The following is a 21,669-nucleotide window of genomic DNA, read 5'->3' as shown; positions in this document are numbered from 1 at the left end:
CGCAAGAAAATGAATCCAAGGGTTGGTTATGGTGACCTATATGTGATTTGATAATAAATTTACTCTGAACATTGAATAATAGTTTCTGAAAACAGGAAACAAATGCCAAAGGTAGCAATTTGCTTTCAGTTTGGCATCTGATAAGCATGCATGCCACTCCATCCCCACCTATCACAAAGGGAAAGTTGCTAGTGTTTATTTGGAAAACTGAGCCACAGAATGCTTGTGGGTATAAATCCAATTGATAAACTCAGGACTGAGGATGGGACTTTCAATGAGGTGCAGGTATCAAGATGGAACCGAGGAGCACGGCAGCTGTGATCAAATGAAATTGGACGCATTGGGATAGACAGACATTTTCTGTTTTGTAGAACCTTGTGTGCTTAGCACACACCATCATCTCAAAATTGGAATCCACTCCAAGTGCAGGTATAACCCACGTGCACTGCTTATTCATAAAGATGGATTTAGAATCATGAAAACTGGTTAACTGCATGATGAATGGCAGATTGGCCTTGAGACAGTTCACTAATTTTTACTACCTCTTCTTTCAGTTAGTCCTGACGAAGGGTCTCGGCCCAAAACGTCGACTGTACCTCTTCTTATAGATGCTGCCTGGCCTGCTTTGTTCCACCAGCATTTTGTGTGTGTTGCTTGAATTTCCAGCATCTGCAGATTTCCTCATGTTTACCAATTTTACTGCAGTGACAGTGCACAGGAAGTGAATTTGTTGTCCTGCTTACAGGACGAAGGTTACAACTTAACCTAGAGATGTACGAAGACTCAAGGCAAACTGGAACAATGGCTACAGTCTGTACTGATTTGCCAAGACATTTGTCCAGCCACCAAGTTTAGGCAAGTATAAAATATGAACTAACCATTTTGAAAATGAAGAATGTTAATCAACCAACATGCAGGATTATGTGCCAAGTAACAGGGAGATTTCAGTGTTGTGGTTACTGTAATGCCTTACAGCGCCAGTAACCCAGGTTCAATTGCTGCTGCTGACTGCAAGGAGTTTCTAACTGTGTTGGTTTCCTCCTCGGATTCAAAGATGTATGGATTAGTGGGTGAATTGGTCACTTTGGTGTATTTGGCGGCGCAGGCTCGTTGAGCCAGAAGGGCCTGTTACCGTGAGGTACCTCTATATAAAATAAAATAAAATAAATAAATCCCCCTGGAACTGAGATGCCTCTGTGCTAAAATAGGACCCTCACGTGTTTTTAAAAAATCAGCACTATATAATTCAATTCTGAGTCCATGTATAATGGAAAAACAAAGACATCAATGTGCACAAGTCATATTAAATGATCAACACATATTAGATCACACGCTGAAAACAGCTGGAAGCATTTCTACTTTATTTTGAAGTAATCCGTGAGGAGAAGTGAAGAGGATGAAGAACAGGGGCCCCTGTGACAACCAGCATTGCTTGCCAATGGGTCTCAGAGATAAACTTCTTGAACATTTGCACTGAACAATTCCCAGTTCTGGTCTCCTCAGCACATTTGCCCTCTACACGTATCAGCGCCTTCCTTCAATCCAGCCTTTTGTGCCAAGCTTGCATTTCACCACAGCGTTAGCTTCAATTCCAAATCCAGAAAACTACTATTATATTTATACAAAATGCTTAAAAATAATTCTAAAGCAATTCCTTTGTCTTTTTCTTGTATATATAACTATGTATTCTTGCATTCCTGAGATATGCCTCTTGCTTGTGAGAAGGAACGTTGCTGTGCTTCCGTTAATGCCATGGTGAACTTCGAAGTTCAAAGTAGATTTATTATCAAAGTAAATATATGTCACCATATACAACCCTGAGATTCATTGTCTTGTGGACATACTCAGTAAATCCTAGAAACATAATAGAATCAATAAAAGACTGCACCCAACAGGACAGACAAACAACCAATGTGCAAAAGATAACAAACTGTGCTAATACAAAAGAAAAATAGATAATAATAATAAATAAGTAGTAAATATTGAAAACATGAGATGAAGTGTCCAGAGGTTATGCTAACCGTTCAGTGATGGGGCAAGTGAAGTTGAGTAAAGTTATTCCATTGGCTTAACAGCCTGATAGTTGAGGGGTAATAACTGTACCTGAAGCTGGTGACGTGGGCCCTGAGACTCCTGTGCCTCCTTAATGATGGCAGCAGTTGGATGAGAACATGACTTGGGTAGTTGGGATCCTTGATGATGGATGCTGCCTTCCCACAAGAGTGCTCTGTGTAGATGTGCTCAATGGTGGGGATGGCTTCACCGGTGATGGACTGAGCTGTATCCACTACCTTTTGACAGATTTTCCAATCAAGGGCATTGTTTCCATACCAGGTCATAATGCAACCAATTACTATAACTCTCCACCACATATCTATAGAAGCTTGTAAAAGTTTTAGATGTAAGTGTACATGACAGAGCAGTCTGCCCACCAGACTGTGTGGAATAAAGACAGAAATGAATGATAGAGTTCAAGGAGACAGGCATGATGCCCCAGTGTGAGAACAGTAAGGGTGTCATTTTCTTTAAGCAGGATGTCATAGAATAGATCAGGACCTGTTTTGTTAAAGGTACGGCACTCCTCTCCAATGCACGAAATTCAGTGCAGGAGTCACAAATTGTAATATAGCAAGAAAAGAGACTGTCGATGCTGGAGTCAGGATTAAAGAGAACAAACTGCTGGAGAAACTCTGGGTCAAGCAGCATCTGGGGAGGGACGGGGATTATCAGAGTCGAGTTTGGAGTGGAGACCCTGCATCAAAACAAACCGCAGCATGTGGCCTCAAGTCTCAAACAAAAACAGAGGCAAAGATCAGAATCTTAAGACTGTAAATCTGACAACTTGAAGTAATAACAACCTAAAATTCCAAAACACATGAATGACATAGATGCTGATTTTGATTCTTAGAAACAAGTCTATTCTGTCATAAATGCATGTTATGTGTACGTGAAAGTGAGAGGGAATGCCAGTGACACACTGCACAGTTTCACCCCAAAAGGAAATGGGAGACTGATCACTTTGTGGAGATGTTCTGAAAATTCAAGTAAGCACATAAAATGACATTCAGCAGTTCTCTGAAAGTGATGAAGAAAAGGTCAGATACATGTTTTCATGGACAGATAAAAAAAGGATTAGATTTTTCTGTCAGCCAGGAGATAAATGAACCATAGTGTAAATATCCTCACCAGATCTTCCAAAAATTCAGCACACATCAGGCTAAAAGTGAATTATAAATCTATCAATATGAGCTATAAACCCTGAAAGCAGGAACGAGATGAGCCTGCTGATGATGCACTAACCACTTCACTACAACGGCGTCACAGTATGGAACAGGTCAGCACATCGCTTTACAGTACCAGCTGCAAGATCAGGGTTCTGATTCTCACTATTATCTGTAAGAAGTTTATACACTCTCCCCATGACCCTGTGGGTTTCCTCTGGGTGCTCCGGTTTCTTCCCACATTCCAAAGACATACGGTTAGAGTCAGTAAGTTGTGAGTTTGGTACGTTGGTGCTGGCTGCCCAGTATAATCCTTGTAGATCTGATTTGATGAAAATAATGAATTTCACTGTATGTTGCCATGTACATGTGGCAAATAAAGCTAATCTTTTAAGTTTGGAGAAGTAGCCAGTACATGCAAACCAATGAAGTGGATGAAAGGCAAGCGGAACAACTCATTTGGGTCCCAGCATATCCTGACCAAATGAAAACCCTTCAACAAGAAGCAAGAGCTCACCAGAGTAGAAACAATTGATACAACCGGAGAACAGGAAGCTGCAAATGGACAGATGAAGACTGAGGCAAAAGGAAGATCAATCTGAGGTTTGGAAGTAAGGTTGATACTTTTTGTCAATGCAAAGCAGGAGCTATGGACAACCAAGCAAGTTCACAACCAATAAAAAAAAATCTTTTGTGGAAAGCAAAACGCACAAAATGCTAGAGGAACTCAGCAGATCAGGCAGCATCTATAGAAATGACTAGATAGTCGACGTCTCTTCAGGGTCTCAGCCTGAAAAATCAACTCTATATTAATGTCGATAGATGCTGCCTGACCTGCTAAGTTCCTCCAGCATTTTGTGAGTGTTAATTAGGATGTCCAGCACCTGCAGACTTTCTTGTGTTTAGAACCTTTGTAGAAACTTCAGCCTTTTTTCCATAGATGATGTATAACTGAAAAAAATATACCGAGGGATGTCAAAGGTAAAGTAAAATGACCACATGGAAAAGAAACAAAATCAGACCATCCAAACCATGAAGAGTTTGAGAATACATGAGTTGCTGGAATCATACATCTGAATGGAATAAGTTGAAGCACAAATTCATTATGAATTGCAATCCACAGGTGTGTTTGTAAAAGACTGAGAAACAAATCCTCACTGTCGATATCGAGTTAAAAATGAATCCAGAACAAATATCATTTCACTTGAGTGATTCTAAAAGACCTTCCCTGTCATTGCAGTACAGAGGAAAATAAGTACACAATTAGGAATTATTCAAATCAGAAGAACATAGTGGACGAATGAAGCCAATTACATGCTCCATGTCACAGAGGCCAAAGGACTTGCTGTTCTGTGTAGAGAAATTGTGAGAACTACAGTAAGCCACTAGATGGAGGAAGCTACACAGGGTTGAGCTGAATATGCTGATTTAATAAGCAAAACCTTTTAATGAGCAAAACCTGATTAAAATGAACCCAACATGTTTTGACAAAACAACTACAAAATTTGAGGATTTTAAATATTGCATGATTGATGATCTCCAAATGAAACCAGTTAGTCACTTGCCAAAAAAGTCACCAGACATGTTGAGAAGAAAAGTCAGAGATGGGATAGGAAGTCAAATCCAAGTAACTCTATCTGACAAGGTCTTGAACCACCTTACAATGTACATTTGCATCTATTATCACAGAAGCAGATTGAGATGAGAGATCGAAGTGTGAGGATACAATAGTAGCAACAACCAATGTGCGAAAGACAACGGACTGTGCAAATACAAAAGAAAAAAAGTATTCCTTAATAATAAATAAGCAATAAATATTGAGAACATGAGACAAAGAGTCCATAGATCGTGGTATCAGTTCAGTGATGGATCAGTGATGGATGTTAGAAACACTAACAAAGCTGAACAAGATCTGAGAACAACTCATGCCTCACACATCTGTAGTTTGCTTTGTTTAAATTTAAGGTTCTATCTCGATCTGATTCACTTTCAGACTTCAGGTAATATTTTATCATATTATGGTCGCTCCTCCCTCAGCAGCCCTTTACTTGCTTGTCTTTTTCTTTCCTAGTTTCTCAGTTTTTCTGATGCTACTGATGAAGTTGATACCCCAAAATTATGCATCATTAAGACCAAGGCGGCCAGAAGTTGAGAGAAAATTGAATCTATTTCTAGCCAACACCAAAACTGATAAAAGCAAATCATCAGCAACAACAGCAGCAATGCAAGTGTACTTTTGCAAAAGGATGAGCAAAAGTATCACACTGCCAACAGACACACAAACTCTTCACAGAGAAAAACGATATCTATGCCAGGCATGCAATATTAGAATTAATGTTTTAAGAAGCATGAAAAATTATTAAGCGAGCTCCAGTTAACCTTTATCAGATTATTCAAGTTAAAAGCTGAAAGAAAATAAACGAGGCACATTATATTCCAGCAAAAATGGATATAGATATTACTGTGGGCACATTGTATGCATCATTCACTACTCTACTCTATCATGTGTAGAAATGAAAATTTTTTCCCTCAGTGGCTCATGGCCTGTAGTCTGAAGATAAACACGACATAAAAGCAGCGATACAAGTCTCAAGCTGAAACATAAATAGAGATCTGGGAAGAACACACCAAGGATTGTTTTCTTGCACCTCAGCACTTCTACTGATCCTTTATGAGAAGAGAGTTCATAAGTGATATAATGGTCTGAAAACTTGGGTTATACTGACCCAAAGAGGTAATGTGGAAAGGCAAACCAATGTCTAATGGTACCTATGTGAGGTTTTAAAAGAGGCTTCACAATGTTCTGCATTACTGCAAACCACCTGAAGCTGGCTTCTAAATTCCTGTCGGATAAAGCGGTTTTCATGAGTTTGCATGAAGCCATGAAACAGTCCACTCTTCCTTTCTTTCCTGTTTTATCCCTATGAAGATTCTTACAGTGACTGGGTATTCAAACAGAGTATCTACTTCAAATTTACAATTGAAATAAGAAATAGATTTCAAAGTCTAGAAATAGAATCTGTTGAAGATGACAGCAATCATGTAGAAATGAAATTTAACTCTCTAAAGGATCCCTTGGTAGAATCAACAAAGTCAGTGATTCCTAAAAAAGAAAAAAGCACAAAGAATAAATGGATGATAGATGAAATCAAAAATCTAAAGGAAGAAAGGAGACAGAAGAAAGGAAATCATATAGAATACAAGTCCTTAGATAAAAAAGTTAAAAGCTTATGTCAAAAAGTCAAAGAAGAATGGTTAAACCAGGAATGTAAGCAAATAGAAAGAATCCTTATAGAAACATAGAAAATAGGTGCAGGAGTAGGCCATTCGACCCTTTGAGCCTGCACCGCCATTTATTATGATCATGGCTGATCATCCAACTCAGAACCCCGCCCCAGCCTTCCCTCCATACCCCCTGATCCCTGTAGCCACAAGGGCCATATCTAACTCCCTCTTAAATATAGCCAATGAACTGGCCTCAACTGTTTCCTGTGACAGAGAATTCCACAGATTCACCACTCTCTGTGTGAAGAAGTTTTTCCTAATCTCGGTCCTAAAAGGCTTCCCCTTTATCCTCAAACTGTGACCCCTTGTTCTGGACTTCCCCAACATCGGGAACAATCTTCCTGCATCTAGCCTGTCCAATCCCTTTAGGATTTTATACGTTTCAATCAGATCCCCCCTCAATCTTCTAAATTCCAACGAGTACATCCCAGTTCATCCAGTCTTTCTTCATATGAAAGTCCTGCCATCCCAGGAATCAATCTGGTGAACCTTCTTTGTACTCCCTCTATGGCAAGAATGTCTTTCCTCAGATTAGGAGACCAAAACTGCACACAATACTCCAGGTGTGGTCTTACCAAGGCCTTGTACAACTGCAGTAGTACCTCCCTGCTCCTGTACTCGAATCCTCTCGCTATAAATGCCAGCATACCATTCTCCTTTTTCACCGCCTGCTGTATCTGCATGCCCACTTTCAATGACTGGTGTATAATGACACCCAGGTCTCGTTGCACCTCCCCTTTTCCTAATCGACCACCATTCAGATAATAATCTGTTTTCCTATTTTTGCCACCAAAGTGGATAACTTCACATTTATCCACATTAAATTGCATCTGCCATGAATTTGCCCACTCACCCAACCTATCCAAGTCACCCTGCATCCTCTTAGCATCCTCCTCACAGCTAACACTGCCACCCAGCTTCGTGTCATCCGCAAACTTGGAGATGCTGCATTTAATTCCCTCATCCAAGTCATTAATATATATTGTAAACAACTGGGGTCCCAGCACTGAGCCTTGCGGTACCCCACTAGTCACCGCCTGCCATTCTGAAAAGGTCCCGTTTATTCCCACTCTTTGCTTCCTGTCTGCTAACCAATTCTCCATCCACATCAATACCTTACCCCCAATACCGTGTGCTTTAAGTTTGCACACTAATCTCCTGTGTGGGACCTTGTCAAAAGCCTTTTGAAAATCCAAATATACCACATCCACTGGTTCTCCCCTATCCACTCTATTAGTTACATCCTCAAAAAATTCTATGAGATTCGTCAGACATGATTTTCCTTTCACAAATCCATGCTGACTTTGTCCGATGATTTCACCGCTTTCCAAATGTGCTGTTATCACATCTTTGATAACTGACTCCAGCAGTTTCCCCACCACCAATTTTACTGATCCAAAAAGGTTACATCAACAAATCAAGAATATCACTGGTGAAAAGCTCCTCTGTTCTTCAGGTGGATGTTTGAAAGCAAAGGATGGTACTATTATCAAGGAAAAAGATGAGATTATGAACAGATGGACTGAGTATATTCAGGAATTGTTTGAAGATGATCGAGGCGAAAAAACAGAAATTAAGAAGAACATTGAAGGTCCAAGTATTTTAAAATCTGAAGTTCGTAATGCAATAAATAAGATGAAGAAAGGAAAGGCAGCAGGTCCTGATGAATTAGTAATAAAACAAATTATCGCCCTTGAAGATTATGGAATTGAAAAACTTGCTGATTTAATCAATGACATTTATGAGACTGGAATAATACCAGAGGAGATGAAAAAATCAGTATTTATCACTCTTCCTAAGAAACCTGGAGCAATACAATGTGAATTACATAGGGCCATAAGTTTAATGAGTCATATCACTAAGATACTTCTAAGAATTTTGATGACAAGAGCTAAAAGTAAGATACAAGCTGAAATAGGTAAAGAGCAATGTGGTTTTGTGAAACACAAAGGTACAAGAAATATGATATTGATGTTAAGGATACTATCAGAATGAGCTATTCAAGTGCAAAAAGATTTGTTTGTTTGTTTTATCGACTACACCAAAGCATTTGATAAAGTGAAGCACAATAAGTTATTTGAAATATTACAGGAAACCCTAGATCTAGATCGAAAGACCTCTGCCTGATCAGAAATCTGTACTGGGAACAAACTGCCGCTGTAAGAATAGATGGAGAAGTGAGTCAGTTTACGAAAATCAAGAGAGGCGTTAGACAAGAGTGTGTTTTCTTACCTGATTTATTTAATGTGTACAGTGAAACAATATTACAAAAAGTAAGAGATATCATGGGAATCAAAGTTGGCGGTGAAAACATCAATAATTTCAGATATGCAGATGACACTGTTAATTGCAAGTACAGAGGAAGAACTGCAAAACTTAATTGATATAATTGTTGAAGAAAGTGCAAAATTGGGTCTATCTATCAATTGCAAAAAGACAGAATGTATGGTGATATCCAAAAAGAAGGAGAATCCTATCTGCAGGCTGAGAATAAATGGGGAAGACATAAAACAAGTACAGAACTTTTGCTACCTAAGAAGCTGGGTGACATCAGATGGCAGGTACGACTTGGACATCAAAAGAAGAATGGGCTTGGCAAAAGACACCTTAACGAGAATGAAGAGTATACTGACCAATATCTAGGAACATGAGGAAACAAATTGTAGCAGCAGAGATGTGATTTTTGAGGAGGATGCAAAGAATATCATGGATGAAACGAATATCTAACGAGGATGTCATGAACAGAGCAAGTACAAAAAGAGAAATAATGTATGAGATCATGAAAAGGCAATGTAACTTCATTGGACATGTGATTAGGAAAGAGGAGTTAGAATGCATGGTAATTATGGGAAAGATTGAAGGGAAGAAAGCAAGAGGAAGGCAAAGACAAATGATGATGGAGATAGCAGCCAGAGAACTGGAAATGAATACCAATGAATTGATCCACTTGACCCAAAACAGGAGTGTGTGGGCCATGGCAGTCAAAGCTCAAACTGGGCATGGCACCTGATGATGATGATGATGATGATGATGATGATCTACTTCTCATACAACACAACCAGTAGGAGCTGAGAACTGGCACCTCTAGCATCCCATTATGTTCCTCACACTCTTGAATGCCAGAATACAATGCTCAACATGAAAATTCCTCCTCTGGATATCTCCTACGTCTAAAAAGTTTGACTCAACAAAGTTGGGTAGCAAAGCTGTCTTGACATTTTATCCCTTAGTCTGGAGGAGGAGCAGGAATTGAGAACAGCTTGCCTTGACATAGAGACAAGTAGCATGTGATGGAAGTATTGAAAGGTAAAAGAGATTAGAAGTAATCTGTCAATTCTGTCCTTCAATATTACCACTCACTTTGGCCTCCACAGGAAGAGTATTCAGGTACGCTTTGATTGAGAATAAAACAATTTGCTAGTCCCGCAGAAGATTACATTGAGGAAAGAAGGTTGCAGCAGGTATGAGACGTAGTAGTAATGAGTGTCAAGGTGACTGGCAGATTGTGAATGAGAGGGAAGATTCTTAACTTGATAACTCAAGTGAGGTCATTGAATACTTTCCAGCATTTTGGTCATGCACTGGAGAAAAAACTCTGTTACTGACTTCCTCTGTGATCCCCCCATGGAAGCCCTTTCTCAGTTGTCAGCTTCCTTCATTCTGGATCAGAAATTGGTGGTTTTTAATGCCGCCCAAAGGACTGAAGCATAACGTGTCTAAGTTGATACAGCAGGCCTGCACTTGAAGCATGTTGCAGTGAAACAAAAGCCACCTCTCCAGTGAGATATTAAACAGCCCCTCTATAAGGTGGACACAAGGAAGGCAGCAGCACTGCTGTTTGTGGAAGCTAAACGCAAATTAACTAATACAAATTGTACATCACATTCATGATTATAATTCAGAATTGCTTCTTTGGTAGCAAGCTGACAAGGTGTGCCTTGAGATTTTTGGGAAGAATTTTTCTCACTAACTTTGTTGCCAACTTTGTTTTCCTTGGAGGAATAATATCTCTTCTCCTATTCACAGCATAGTCCAGGACTTGCATCATTACATTAAAGAACCTAGGCAGCAAAAGATCTCACAGTGACATGTATTTTCCTAAGCATTCTCACCTTTCTCTGTGCTGCTTAGCCTTTTACTTGAAAGATGCACAACTGCAAGGAGAGAGCTACCACAATCAATACATAAGGCTATGAGGAATCTCATTAATAACAGAAGCAAGAAGAAAAAGACAAAGCAGATTTCCCGGTTTATAACCTCCATCCAAATTATAGTACACCTCTTTGTCAATAAATATCTTCAGTAATTCTAAGCAGCCACACAACATTCAGTTGGGTCTTGAAGTCCAGTGTTCAAAACTCATATTCATTTGTTTGAGAAAGCATCTGTCAGTTAATTTGCAAGAGGAATTTCTTTTTGTCCTAATACAAGAAATGCCTTTTGAGGAATTTCTGATGTTTCTTTGTTATTTGGTCTTTCACCATTAAAGAGCCCTGACACCGCACATCGGGTTCAGTTTATCTTGTTTTTCCTCCATTTTCATGTCATAGGCACACAGAAGAAACCTCAATGAGCCCCGTGGTGAGGGCTCCTTTGACAGATGGATGGGACAATAAAAATTCCATCCTCATATTACTCAGAGGCAGAGTATGGTGCTCAACCTTGGGACTATAATCTAAGAAGTTTAAAAATATATATATATCGTCATTTCTATCGGAGCTTATACTTCCGACAATGCTTTTGGATGATCAAAGTCTCTGAGTTCACCCAGTTCCATGCTTGATGACTCATTCAATCAGGTGGATCTTGTCTTTTGAAACAAACCTCACTTATAAAGGGACAAAATTTGTGTTCAGGACCTTCCAAAATATCCAATATTTTTATGTGCTCCATTTTTCCACATCACAACTAAAACACTTTTGTCTCAATACAAAAAAAATCTCAGACCCTAAAGTACGACACTGAAATGTTAAAAATACAATCATTCTCACAGAGTGACATTCGGTGATTGTACAATTAAATCAATTTTGTTCAGCTTCCCAATGTAACAATACGTTCACTTCCTTTAAACAAGTTTCTGTCATAAAAATAAATGGTCTGTCTCTGGGAAAATAAACTTTGATGTTTAATAGATTCCTCATCAACTAACAGCTTATATTTCTGACAGATGTTTTTCTTTTGATTTGACATTCAAACCAGATCTGACTTTAAGACGTGCGGTAATATAATAAATGCATCAAATAAATCTTCAAAGGCAAAGATCAGCAAGGTAGATGTTTAAAATCAGACAGTGAGGTTTGAATTTTAATTTGCCTTTCATCAATTACCAAACAACGCTTAATGTCTCTGAACAGTAAGATGAATCTCAGAGTTGTATTCTGTATACATAATAAAGGCATCCGTTAGTCTTGTGAGACCATGGATCTGTGCCTGGAAAGTCTTCACTCTCCAGGGCGCAGGCCTGGGCAAGGTTGTATGGAAGACCAGCAGTAGCCCATGCTGCAAGTCTCCCCTCTCCACAACACCAATGTTGTCCAAGGGAAGGGCATTAGGACCCATACAGCTTGGCACCAGTGTCATTGCAGAGCAATGTGTGATTAAGTGCCTTGCTCAAGGACACAACACGTTGCCTTGGCTGGGGCTCGAACTCATGACCTTCAGGTTGCCAGTCCAATGCCTTAACCACTTGGCCACGTGCCCACTCTGTATACATACTTTGATAAAAAAAATGTATTTTGAAACAGGTTGTTTCCATGAAACTGAAGTGATTAACTGTGATACCATTTGATTATTATCGTATCTGTGGATTTAAATTATAACTTCAGCATTGCAAATAAACTGTTTAAACAGTATCAAGTTCAAAGAGAAGAGCGGACCCAAACGACTGTGGTCAATAAATGAAATAGCACTCCCCAAGAGTGTCATGGGAAATAATCTTATCTATTAGAGGAATGGAGGATATGCAAATAAGGATGCTTTTTCCCCTCACATAGTTCATTCCTTTAACTTTATTTTAAAAACAAAGTACTCGAATTCCCAGATACCATACACAATTGGATCACAACGCCCATCAGCGAATCTTGGCAGCCAATCTTTTGGAAGATAATTAAAAAATGTAATCCCATACTTCTGTACAACTGAGACAGTAATCACTGCAGGCACAGCAACCAGAATGTTGGTTGATTTACATCTAGTTTTAGGAATGTAGTGTTTTGTTGGCTCTTATCCCATATTAATGGTTGTCTTTTTTCCCCCTCTGCTGCTTCTGTTTCCAAAAAAAACATGAGCAGGTGTGAGCAAACAAAGTTGTAATAACATCTGAGCACATTCATGGTTTCCAGATTAGCCACAATTAATGCTAATCAGAGCAAGGTAAAACAGGCATCCAATTTCTGAAAGATAAACTATAGTTGTGGGGGACAGGCTGTTTCAGTGGTTTTAATTACTAACTTAGTTTTTGCTTTGCACTTGGCAACTTTTTTTTGGCACATATTACTTTGAGGCCAGCAATTCCCATTAATATACTTCGCTGATTCCAGACTCTTTGCAATTGCTTAACATTTGGGATTCTCCACTATTTTCGCATTTATGTAAGAGGATCGATAGGAGAGCAGGACTGATGAAGTAGACAAACTGTATCCATTTGCCACTATGCACAGGATAGAAATGAGGTGCTTTAAGTGTAGAAGTGGTAAATTATAAAGGAGGAGAACCCTTCCAAAAGGCTCAGCATTATGTTGGTTCTATCCCATTTATTTTTGGACAATCTTACAGCAAATAAATTTTAATTTTGTCCCTCAAAGACTACAATTATTCATTTGTATGTTTTTTATCCCAAGCCCCAACCTAGATCACAATATCCATTTGTGGTTGGTATTCATCTTCTTCCTAGCAGTTAAAACATGCTGTCTACGATTACTGTAAATGAGATTCTTTGCAAAGTATGTGCTCCCATGCAGCTTGGAAGAGAATCAAAGCAGAAAGCAGAAGTTTTAAGAAATAAATGGAATAAAGAAAGGGGAATATTACACCTTCAGCCTGCAAAATTACAGTATACAACAATCCAATTGACTATATTTCAATTCTCATGAAACTGAAATATTCTACTCTTTAAAAACGCAGATGCTGGAAATTCAAGCAATACACAAAGTTGCTGGTGAATGCAGCAGGGCAGGGAGCATCTCGGAAGAGGTACAGTCCTGACGAAGGGTCTCGGCCCAAAACGTCGACTGTACCTCTTCCTAGAGATGCTGCCTGGCCTGCTGCGTTCACCAGCAACTATTCTTCATTGTCTGCCTATTTATGTCATAACCAAAGGATCAAAAGGAAAAAAGTAGGGACAGAAACAAGAGAAAATCTGCAGATGCTGGAGATCCAAGCAACACAAACACAATGCTGGAGGAACTCAGCAAGCCAGGCAGCATCTTTGGGGGAGCAAAAAGTACAGTTGACATTTTGGGCCGAAACCCTTCAACAGGACTGATGAAAGCAGGAATAGAGATCAATTGAAGTGGACAATTTATGAATTTCTAGAAGAAAATAAATGCCAAAGGACAAAAGTCATGTAACTTTCAAATAGGGAAAATATTGTCATAAGAGAAGATGTCTGTCTGTCTGTCCGTCACACCACCGCACGGATTATTGAGTCAAAGGACCAGAGCACAGAAACAGGCCCTTTGGCCCATTATTATTCTGCCTAGTCCCTAGCCAGTCGGTGGTGCAGTGGCATCAGCACCAGACTTTGAAGTGAGTAGTCCTCGGTTCAAATCCACCCGGTTCCTTGCACGCTTTCCATCCATGCTGGGTTGAGTGTTGAGTTAGCAACTTGGCCTCGGAAAAATACAGACAAAATGCTAAAGAAACAGCAAGGTTGCCACCCGATGCACCACAAGGCGCGGAGAGGAATAACTAGTTCCATTGATCTGCACTGAACCATAGACCTTCATACCCTTCCCATCCACGTACTTATTCAAACTTGATTATACTGGATCAAATACAACTTCAATAAGCAACACTAACAATTCTGCAGTCACTATTGCTTATCCTCAGAGAAGATCAACATCACATTCATTGCAACTTGCTGGTATTTTATCAAAGCAACTCCTACTTTGTTTAAACATCAATATAACAGAATGAATCATCATTTTCAACATTTAATAACTCGTATAACATTCAAATGGCACTTGGGTTGTTTGATATTTGAATACTGATGATGGAATTCACTTGGTCAGTTTTTTTTACTGTGAGTTCATACCTGCAGACCCAATCGGGACTTCATCACATAGAATTGATCCACCAGCTTCTTGTGCAGTGGTCTCATATCTTGGGGCACAAATTTTTCATGTACGGCCAACCCATACTCGAGAATATGCGCCTTTAATACAGAGAAACACACAAGACGAGAACTTTACTTCAATTTTTAAAGAATTATACTTTACTACATTTCTCTAGTTAGCTTATTTACTTTTAATATATTGGCTTCAATATATTGGCCATGAATTATGAGACAATCCAGGTGCAGGGCTCATTGCACATATCCAATGAAACTGGCTTGAGGTAAATGACTACTGACCTCCTTGGTTTAATGTCAGCGTGTTTTGGAAGTCGGGTGCAACACAACTGTGGGTAGGTAATTACAGGCAGGGCATTAAAATCAACTGGCCAACAGCAAGTGTAGGAGTTGGGGGAAAATATACAGCTTCAGCTAAATCCATTTACAGCTCTCTGGTAAGAAGTATCTTTGCAGGCGCGCAAATTCTATTAAAGTGTTCAAAATTTGTTGTTGTTTTCAGGGATGAGCATGAGAATTTGAAAAGAAATCTGAAAGGATTGGGGTGATTAAATGACCACCAATAGATTTGCACCTCTGAACAAAGGTAAAGAGGAAAACTTCAGGAGCATATCAAAATTACCAAACAGCTCTCACATCTTAAATGCATTTGCTAACCTTTTTGTTCGTTGAGTAGTACACATATGATACGAGGCAGATTTAAGTGACAATGACTGTAATAAATGATAGACTTAGATAGACAAGAATAAGGAAGAGCTATGAGAGCAATGTCCACATGAATTTTCTGCACTGCACTGTCAAGGTATAGCAGCCCTGGAAGATTGTTTTCATTAGGAATTTGTGAAAAATTAAATGAGAAGGTCTTGTTGAGGTTATCTCCTTATGTTTTAGAGAATGTCAGAGAAAACACTAAAAGTTGATTTTAAATGAAAAATTTGAAAGCACCAAAGCTGCTGAAAAGCTTAAAAAAAGTCAAGGGGTCTTCGATTTGAAACATTAATTTCTCTTTCTTGTAGAACAGCCTGCCCTGTTGTGTACTTCCAGAATTTTCTGTTTTTATTTAAGCTAATGTCAACGTTTGCTCATGTCCCCTGAAGCTTGAGTGAATGCTGCAATATGCAACATAATATTGGAAAGAATAATTATATTCACAGGTCCTGGAGAAGAGTGCAGTGTTATAATGTCACACTATTTACTCATGTCCTGTTCAAGCTCCCATGAATCTTCTACATTAAAAACATCATAATTTGCAAACTGCTGCATGCAACTTTTACCTGTTTTTCTCCAGCTTGTTTCATTTTAGAAAATAAATACAAACCCCATTTCCAGAAAAGTTGGGATATTTTCCAAAATGCAATAAAAACAAAAATCTGTGATATGTTAATTCATGTGAACCTTTATTTAACTGACAAAAGTACAAAGAAAAGATTTTCAATAGTTTTACTGACCAACTTAATTGTATTTTGTAAACATACACAAATTTAGAATTTGATGGCTGCAATACACTCAACGAAAGTTGGGACAGAGGCATGTTTACCATTCTGTTACATCACCTTTCCTTTTAGTAACACATTTTAATCGTTTTGGAACTGAGGATACTAATTGTAGTAGATTTGCAGTTGGAAATTTTGTCCATTCTTGCTTGATATAAGACTTCAGCTGCTCAACAGTCCGTGGTGTCAGTTGTCTGATTCTCCTCTTCATGATGCGCCATACATTTTCAATAGGAGATAGATCTGGTCTGGCAGCAGGCCAGTCAAGCACACGCACTGTGTCTACAAAGCCACGCTGTTGTAGCCCGGGCAGAATGTTGTCTGGCATTGTCCTGTTGAAATAAGCATGGACATCCCGGGAAGAGACGTCACCTTGATGGCAACATATGTCTCTCTAAAATCCTAACATACACCTCAGCGTCAATTGTACCTTCACATACATGCAACTCACCCATGCCGTGGGCACTGATGCACCCCCATACCATCACTGATGCTGGCTTTTGCACCTTTCGCTGATAACAACCTGGATGGTCGTTTTCATCTTTGGCACGGAGAACTCGACGCCCGTTTTATCCGAAAACTAGCTGAAATGTGGACTCATCTGACCACAGCACACAGTTCCACAGTCTTTCGGTCCATCTGAGATGAGCTCGGGCCCAGAGAACTCGCCGGCGTTTCTGCATAGAGTTGATGTATGGCTTCCTCCTTGCATAATACAGTTTCAAGTTGCATTTCTGGATGCAGCGACGGACTGTGTTGAGTGACAATGGTTTTCCGAAGTACTCCCGAGCCCAGGTGGCTATAATTGTTACAGTAGCATGATGGTTTCTTAGGCAGTGCCACGTAAGGGCTCGAAGATCACGCGCATTCAACAGTGGTTTCCGACCTTGCCCTTTACGCACTGAGATGTCCCTGAATTCTCTGAATCTTTTCGTATCATGTACAGTAGATGTTGAAAGACCTAAATTCTCTGCAATCTTGTGTTGAGAAATGTTCCTTTTGAACTGACACTTGAATATTCTGTGCACTTTTCAGTCTTATTTTAACTCTGTCCCAACTTTTGTTGAGTGTGTTGCAGCCATCAAATTCTAAATTTGTGTATGTTTACAAAATACAATTAAGTTGGTCAGTAAAACTATTGAAAATCTTTTCTTTGTACTTTTGTCAGTTAAATAAAGGTTCACATGAATTAACATATCACAGATTTTTGTTTTTATTGCACTTTGGAAAATATCCCAACTTCTCTGGAAATGGGGTTTGTAAATAGGGTTATTGCTAATTGTAGCATCTTGTCCAATTCTGGAAAGTGCCACAAGAGTGAAGGAGGTAGCCATCAAAGACTGTGAACTTCACTTCATTCAGTAGGAAAGACTATTAACATTCATTAATGTACACATCTTCAATATTTTACTTACAAGAGTGAAATGGAAAGAAATGAAATAACTGACCACCTTCAACAATTACAATTATGTTCGGTCTGGACTCCCAGAAAAACCCTTACTTCCTATATTCAGCAGCTTGATAGACTTGGGCTGAAAGAATACATTTGTGCCAGCAGTGACTCTATTTTCTCTAACATGAACAGAAATTTTCTCTACTTTTCCTACCATATGTACAGAATATTGGGACCCAAGGGGGAAAGGAGCAAGAGTATATGAGTGCATGCTCACACCCTTCATTGCACTGATGCCTAAACTTACAGCTAATTGGGTGATACCTGGACATCAGAATGGAGGAATTTAGTATGTTAGCTGAAAGGCTGGATTCTGTTAAGTAAAACACTTGGTCAGTCTGTGGCTTGACCAGCATTCCCTGGTGTTCATACAGAGGAATTCACAAGCTCCCCTGGATTATAGAGACTTTGCTACATCTTATTCCAATGCCTAGTTCAAGAAATTATAGTCCTTCCAATTTTATAATTACATTTCTTTGCAATAATTTGGTACAGAGCTTATTGGATCATTTTATAGAATAGTTAAGAGTTAACATTATTGTTCATTGAGAAATAGAAAAGCCAGAATCAATAACGTCAGATCTTCATGTCCAAAGGTCATCTGAGAACTCCATTCTTATGACAATCCAAGTTTATTGCTAACCTTAACGACGCCTGTTTTTAAATTCAATGTTATTTAATCAAAAATTTAAATTTGTAGTTGTTTAGGAATTTTAGTCTACGTCTATGGATCATTGGCAAAGGCTTGCAAAGCACTTAACCACTCCATTAAGTTACTGGACGTGTAATTACATCCAGTGATTTGTGGCAGATTTCTCACAGCATATTGTCACAGGAAGTAGGGATTTAGTTTCTGATCCAAAACTGGCTATGGGATTATTTTAGCCTCCCCCAGGAATTAGCTGACTGAAAATTTGATTGATGGGCATGGTAGAGGTGGGAAGAGTTTGCGGCTGGTGGGTCACGGCATCGCTCCATTTGACAGACATGATAGGCACTATTGAATCCAATGGTATTTTCTCATTGTTCATCTCACTGGCTTGTGTTTAACGTATGAAATGCCACACGACAAATCTGAAGCACTACTTTAAGACCTGCCAAGATACTATAGTAAGGAACACAGCTTAGAACTGGCAAAAAGACAATTTAGAATGATGTCAATGAATCATCCTCGCCCACAGAGTGCTCACAAGATTTGGAATAATTTTCCTGGCTGTAACTGGTGGCAAAACCTTAATTTACTTTAAGAGTTAAATAATCTAGTGGAGAAAACGAATAGAGGTTTTCTTTTTGAAGAATGAACGATATTGGCTAAATGAATCTCTGTCTTCTACCTTGTGATCTGTTTGTTGATCATATGTAGGTCATTTTTATATTCTAGTTTGGTTCTAATTATATCCATTAACTACTGATAATGAATACATTTTAATTTGGGAACATGCATCTGCATTACCTGCTCAAACATAAGCTCCCTCAGGCGAGAGATTTTCTCCCCATCTTCAGGGTGGTTGAGAATGTAGTCCTTCACAAAGAATGCCTACAATAGAAGAGTCAGATTTCTTCAGTTTTGTTGCAGTTTTCCCAAGCTTTTCCTATTCACCTCCCTGAATCTGCAACTGGGCTGAGAAGACATTTGCACTCTGGCAATAACGAATATAATTGTCAGTTTATCAAGAAATTGGAGAAGTATTTATGAAATAGTTTGAAATACAGGAATTCCAGTTCTTGGGAGAAAATGCAAGAAAATAAATTATGCAAATTAATGCATTAGGCAGTGAAGGATCTTCATGTATATAGCAACGTATAATTATGGACAGGCAGTGATGTTAGAAGGTCAAATCTGTCTGTAATTAACTGAAATTCTTAATAAAGTGAAGAAACTTTTAATAATGTAGGAAATTATGCCCGAGCCCAATCCTGTCCTCTCCTACTTCTCAGCATGAATCCACTTGATAATGATCTTAAGTAGAGAGGACACATCGGCTGTCTTAGCTACCACCACACTGGCTACGCTCTGTTAATTTAAAAAACCAGATCCATAGAAATTACTCTACTGTTTCTCTTCCCATAGATGCTGAGTATTTCCAACAGATTTCATTTCTGTCTCACATAATCCAATACTGTACATTTACCTTCCGGCCATGTAGAACTCAACAATTCACTTTTCTTCCACTAAATCCAGGTTTGTGCCCTTCATTTATATTCAGTGTCACCTTTGTTTCAATTATTGCATGCCGCATAGATGCACAATAGTGGAAAGGATAGCACGCTCTTCACTTTCTCCAGCATTTTATGGATGATCAGACTACTCCTCTGTCCTTGCCTCTCCTCAAAGATATTGACACATACAAAACCCTAATCTGAACAGGGTCACTAAGTAACAAACTGTATTGGAAGCTCAGTTGTCAGGCACCATTGGACCTCTAAACAGAAATATATTCTAACCATAGGTACTTGACAATGCAACAGCTTTCCAGTTGCCGAAGCATTCCTCTGTGTCCTTGTTACCTTAGATATGGCTATTTCAATAGTGTTTATGTAATCTTTGTACATTTGATGTCATCCAAAACTCTGCCATCTATGTCCGGACCTGCACCACGTATCGCTTTGCAGGGTAATATGACAGAAAGGTCACTAGTAGTTAGTATTTCATATAATAACCAAAATTAGAATGAAGATTAAACCTGTAGCTTGGATGCACAGCACCCTTGCAAACTTACTTTGAGAAATTGAAGGAGTTATAATTACAAATGTAGAAGGGCTTGTTAGGAAAGCAAATAGTGGCAGAGGATTGGCAGATCGTTAATAGGAATTCTATATTTAAAAGGAAATTGGGACAAGTGCAGAGAACTGCAGGCCAGTTAATATAATATCAGTGATAGAAAAGATAAAAGAACCCTTGTTCAAACATATCAGAAAAAAACAGAAACTGAAAATGTTGAATTCTTTGAAGAAAGAATAGACAAAAGGTGATGCAAAAAATTTCAAAAGACTTTTTAATAAGATGGAACAGTAGACTCATACCTAAAGTCAGAATATGTGAAATAGCTCAAGGCATCAAAGAACAGGCAGGTGCAAAGAGAAAAGGGGAGATTAGTGGATAAGGCTAGTCACTAAGACTGGCAAAATGTGGGAAATACAACTCCACATGAAACAGCGATGAGCCTATATGTTCCTGCCGACATCAAGAAAACAGTATTGGGACTCACAAGCACAAATGCTGGGGAAATCATCAGATTAAGGGATTTGGTAAAAAGAGGAGAACAAAATGCAGAAAGAACTAGGAGAGCAAAAATGTAACTAGTATATGAATTTCAGTTTACATTGGTCTGAGTATATACATTTTGGTAGAAAGAAAAAGTGTAGATACTCATTGGAATATGTCTCTAAATAAAGCAGATAAACTGCATGATGTTGGGTTATTGATGAGGGCTTTAAATTTAACAAAGTGAAAGGCAGTGAAGTTAAAATAAACTTCTGGTCACTTGAGGATATTATGAACAACTTAGTCTCTAGACCATGCAAAGGATACACAGCCACTATCAGAACTAGAGGAAAGAATGAAAAATGCAAGAGCTATTCTCTTTAAAAAAAAGACTGGTTTGGAAGATTTTTTTAAACTTGCGGAATGACTCAAACTGCTAGTGGGAGCTGGGTGCATATTGGGTCAATGACTTTTGTGCACCACGGAGGCCCCTAATACATGGAGAATGCAAAATTTGCAATATCAGTGAGGTTGTCTCTGTATCATTGTCATGTAATTTGTGGCTCATGCTGTGAGCTTTGCACTGCAATTAAATAGGATCAGCTACTGAGTTGGTAGAGGGCCACAACTGAGAATTCATCTAACCATACAATAACCACTGCATTCCCTCTCTCCTGGACACATTAAACTAATTCTTCATCCCTCCACACCCCATCAGCATC

At 38.9% G+C, this 21,669-nt stretch overlaps 1 protein-coding gene across 3 annotated transcripts in view; it reads right to left on the bottom strand.

The window, feature by feature from the left end:
• dock4a (dedicator of cytokinesis 4a) overlaps positions 1 to 21,669 on the bottom strand; it is a 365,685-nt gene that overhangs the window by 34,273 nt on the left and 309,743 nt on the right. For all 3 annotated transcript variants that reach the window (XM_072267619.1, XM_072267621.1, XM_072267620.1), the window contains exons 43-44: positions 19,196 to 19,279; positions 14,761 to 14,880 (exon numbers count right to left, since the gene is read on the bottom strand). In XM_072267619.1, coding sequence (XP_072123720.1) covers positions 14,761 to 14,880; positions 19,196 to 19,279 — 204 coding nt within the window. The remainder of the gene's footprint in view (positions 1 to 14,760; positions 14,881 to 19,195; positions 19,280 to 21,669) is intronic.

The sequence above is a fragment of the Mobula birostris genome, chromosome 9 (assembly GCF_030028105.1).
Source record: "Mobula birostris isolate sMobBir1 chromosome 9, sMobBir1.hap1, whole genome shotgun sequence".
NCBI lineage: Eukaryota > Metazoa > Chordata > Chondrichthyes > Myliobatiformes > Myliobatidae > Mobula > Mobula birostris.
This window is presented reverse-complemented; position numbering and strand designations above follow the sequence as displayed.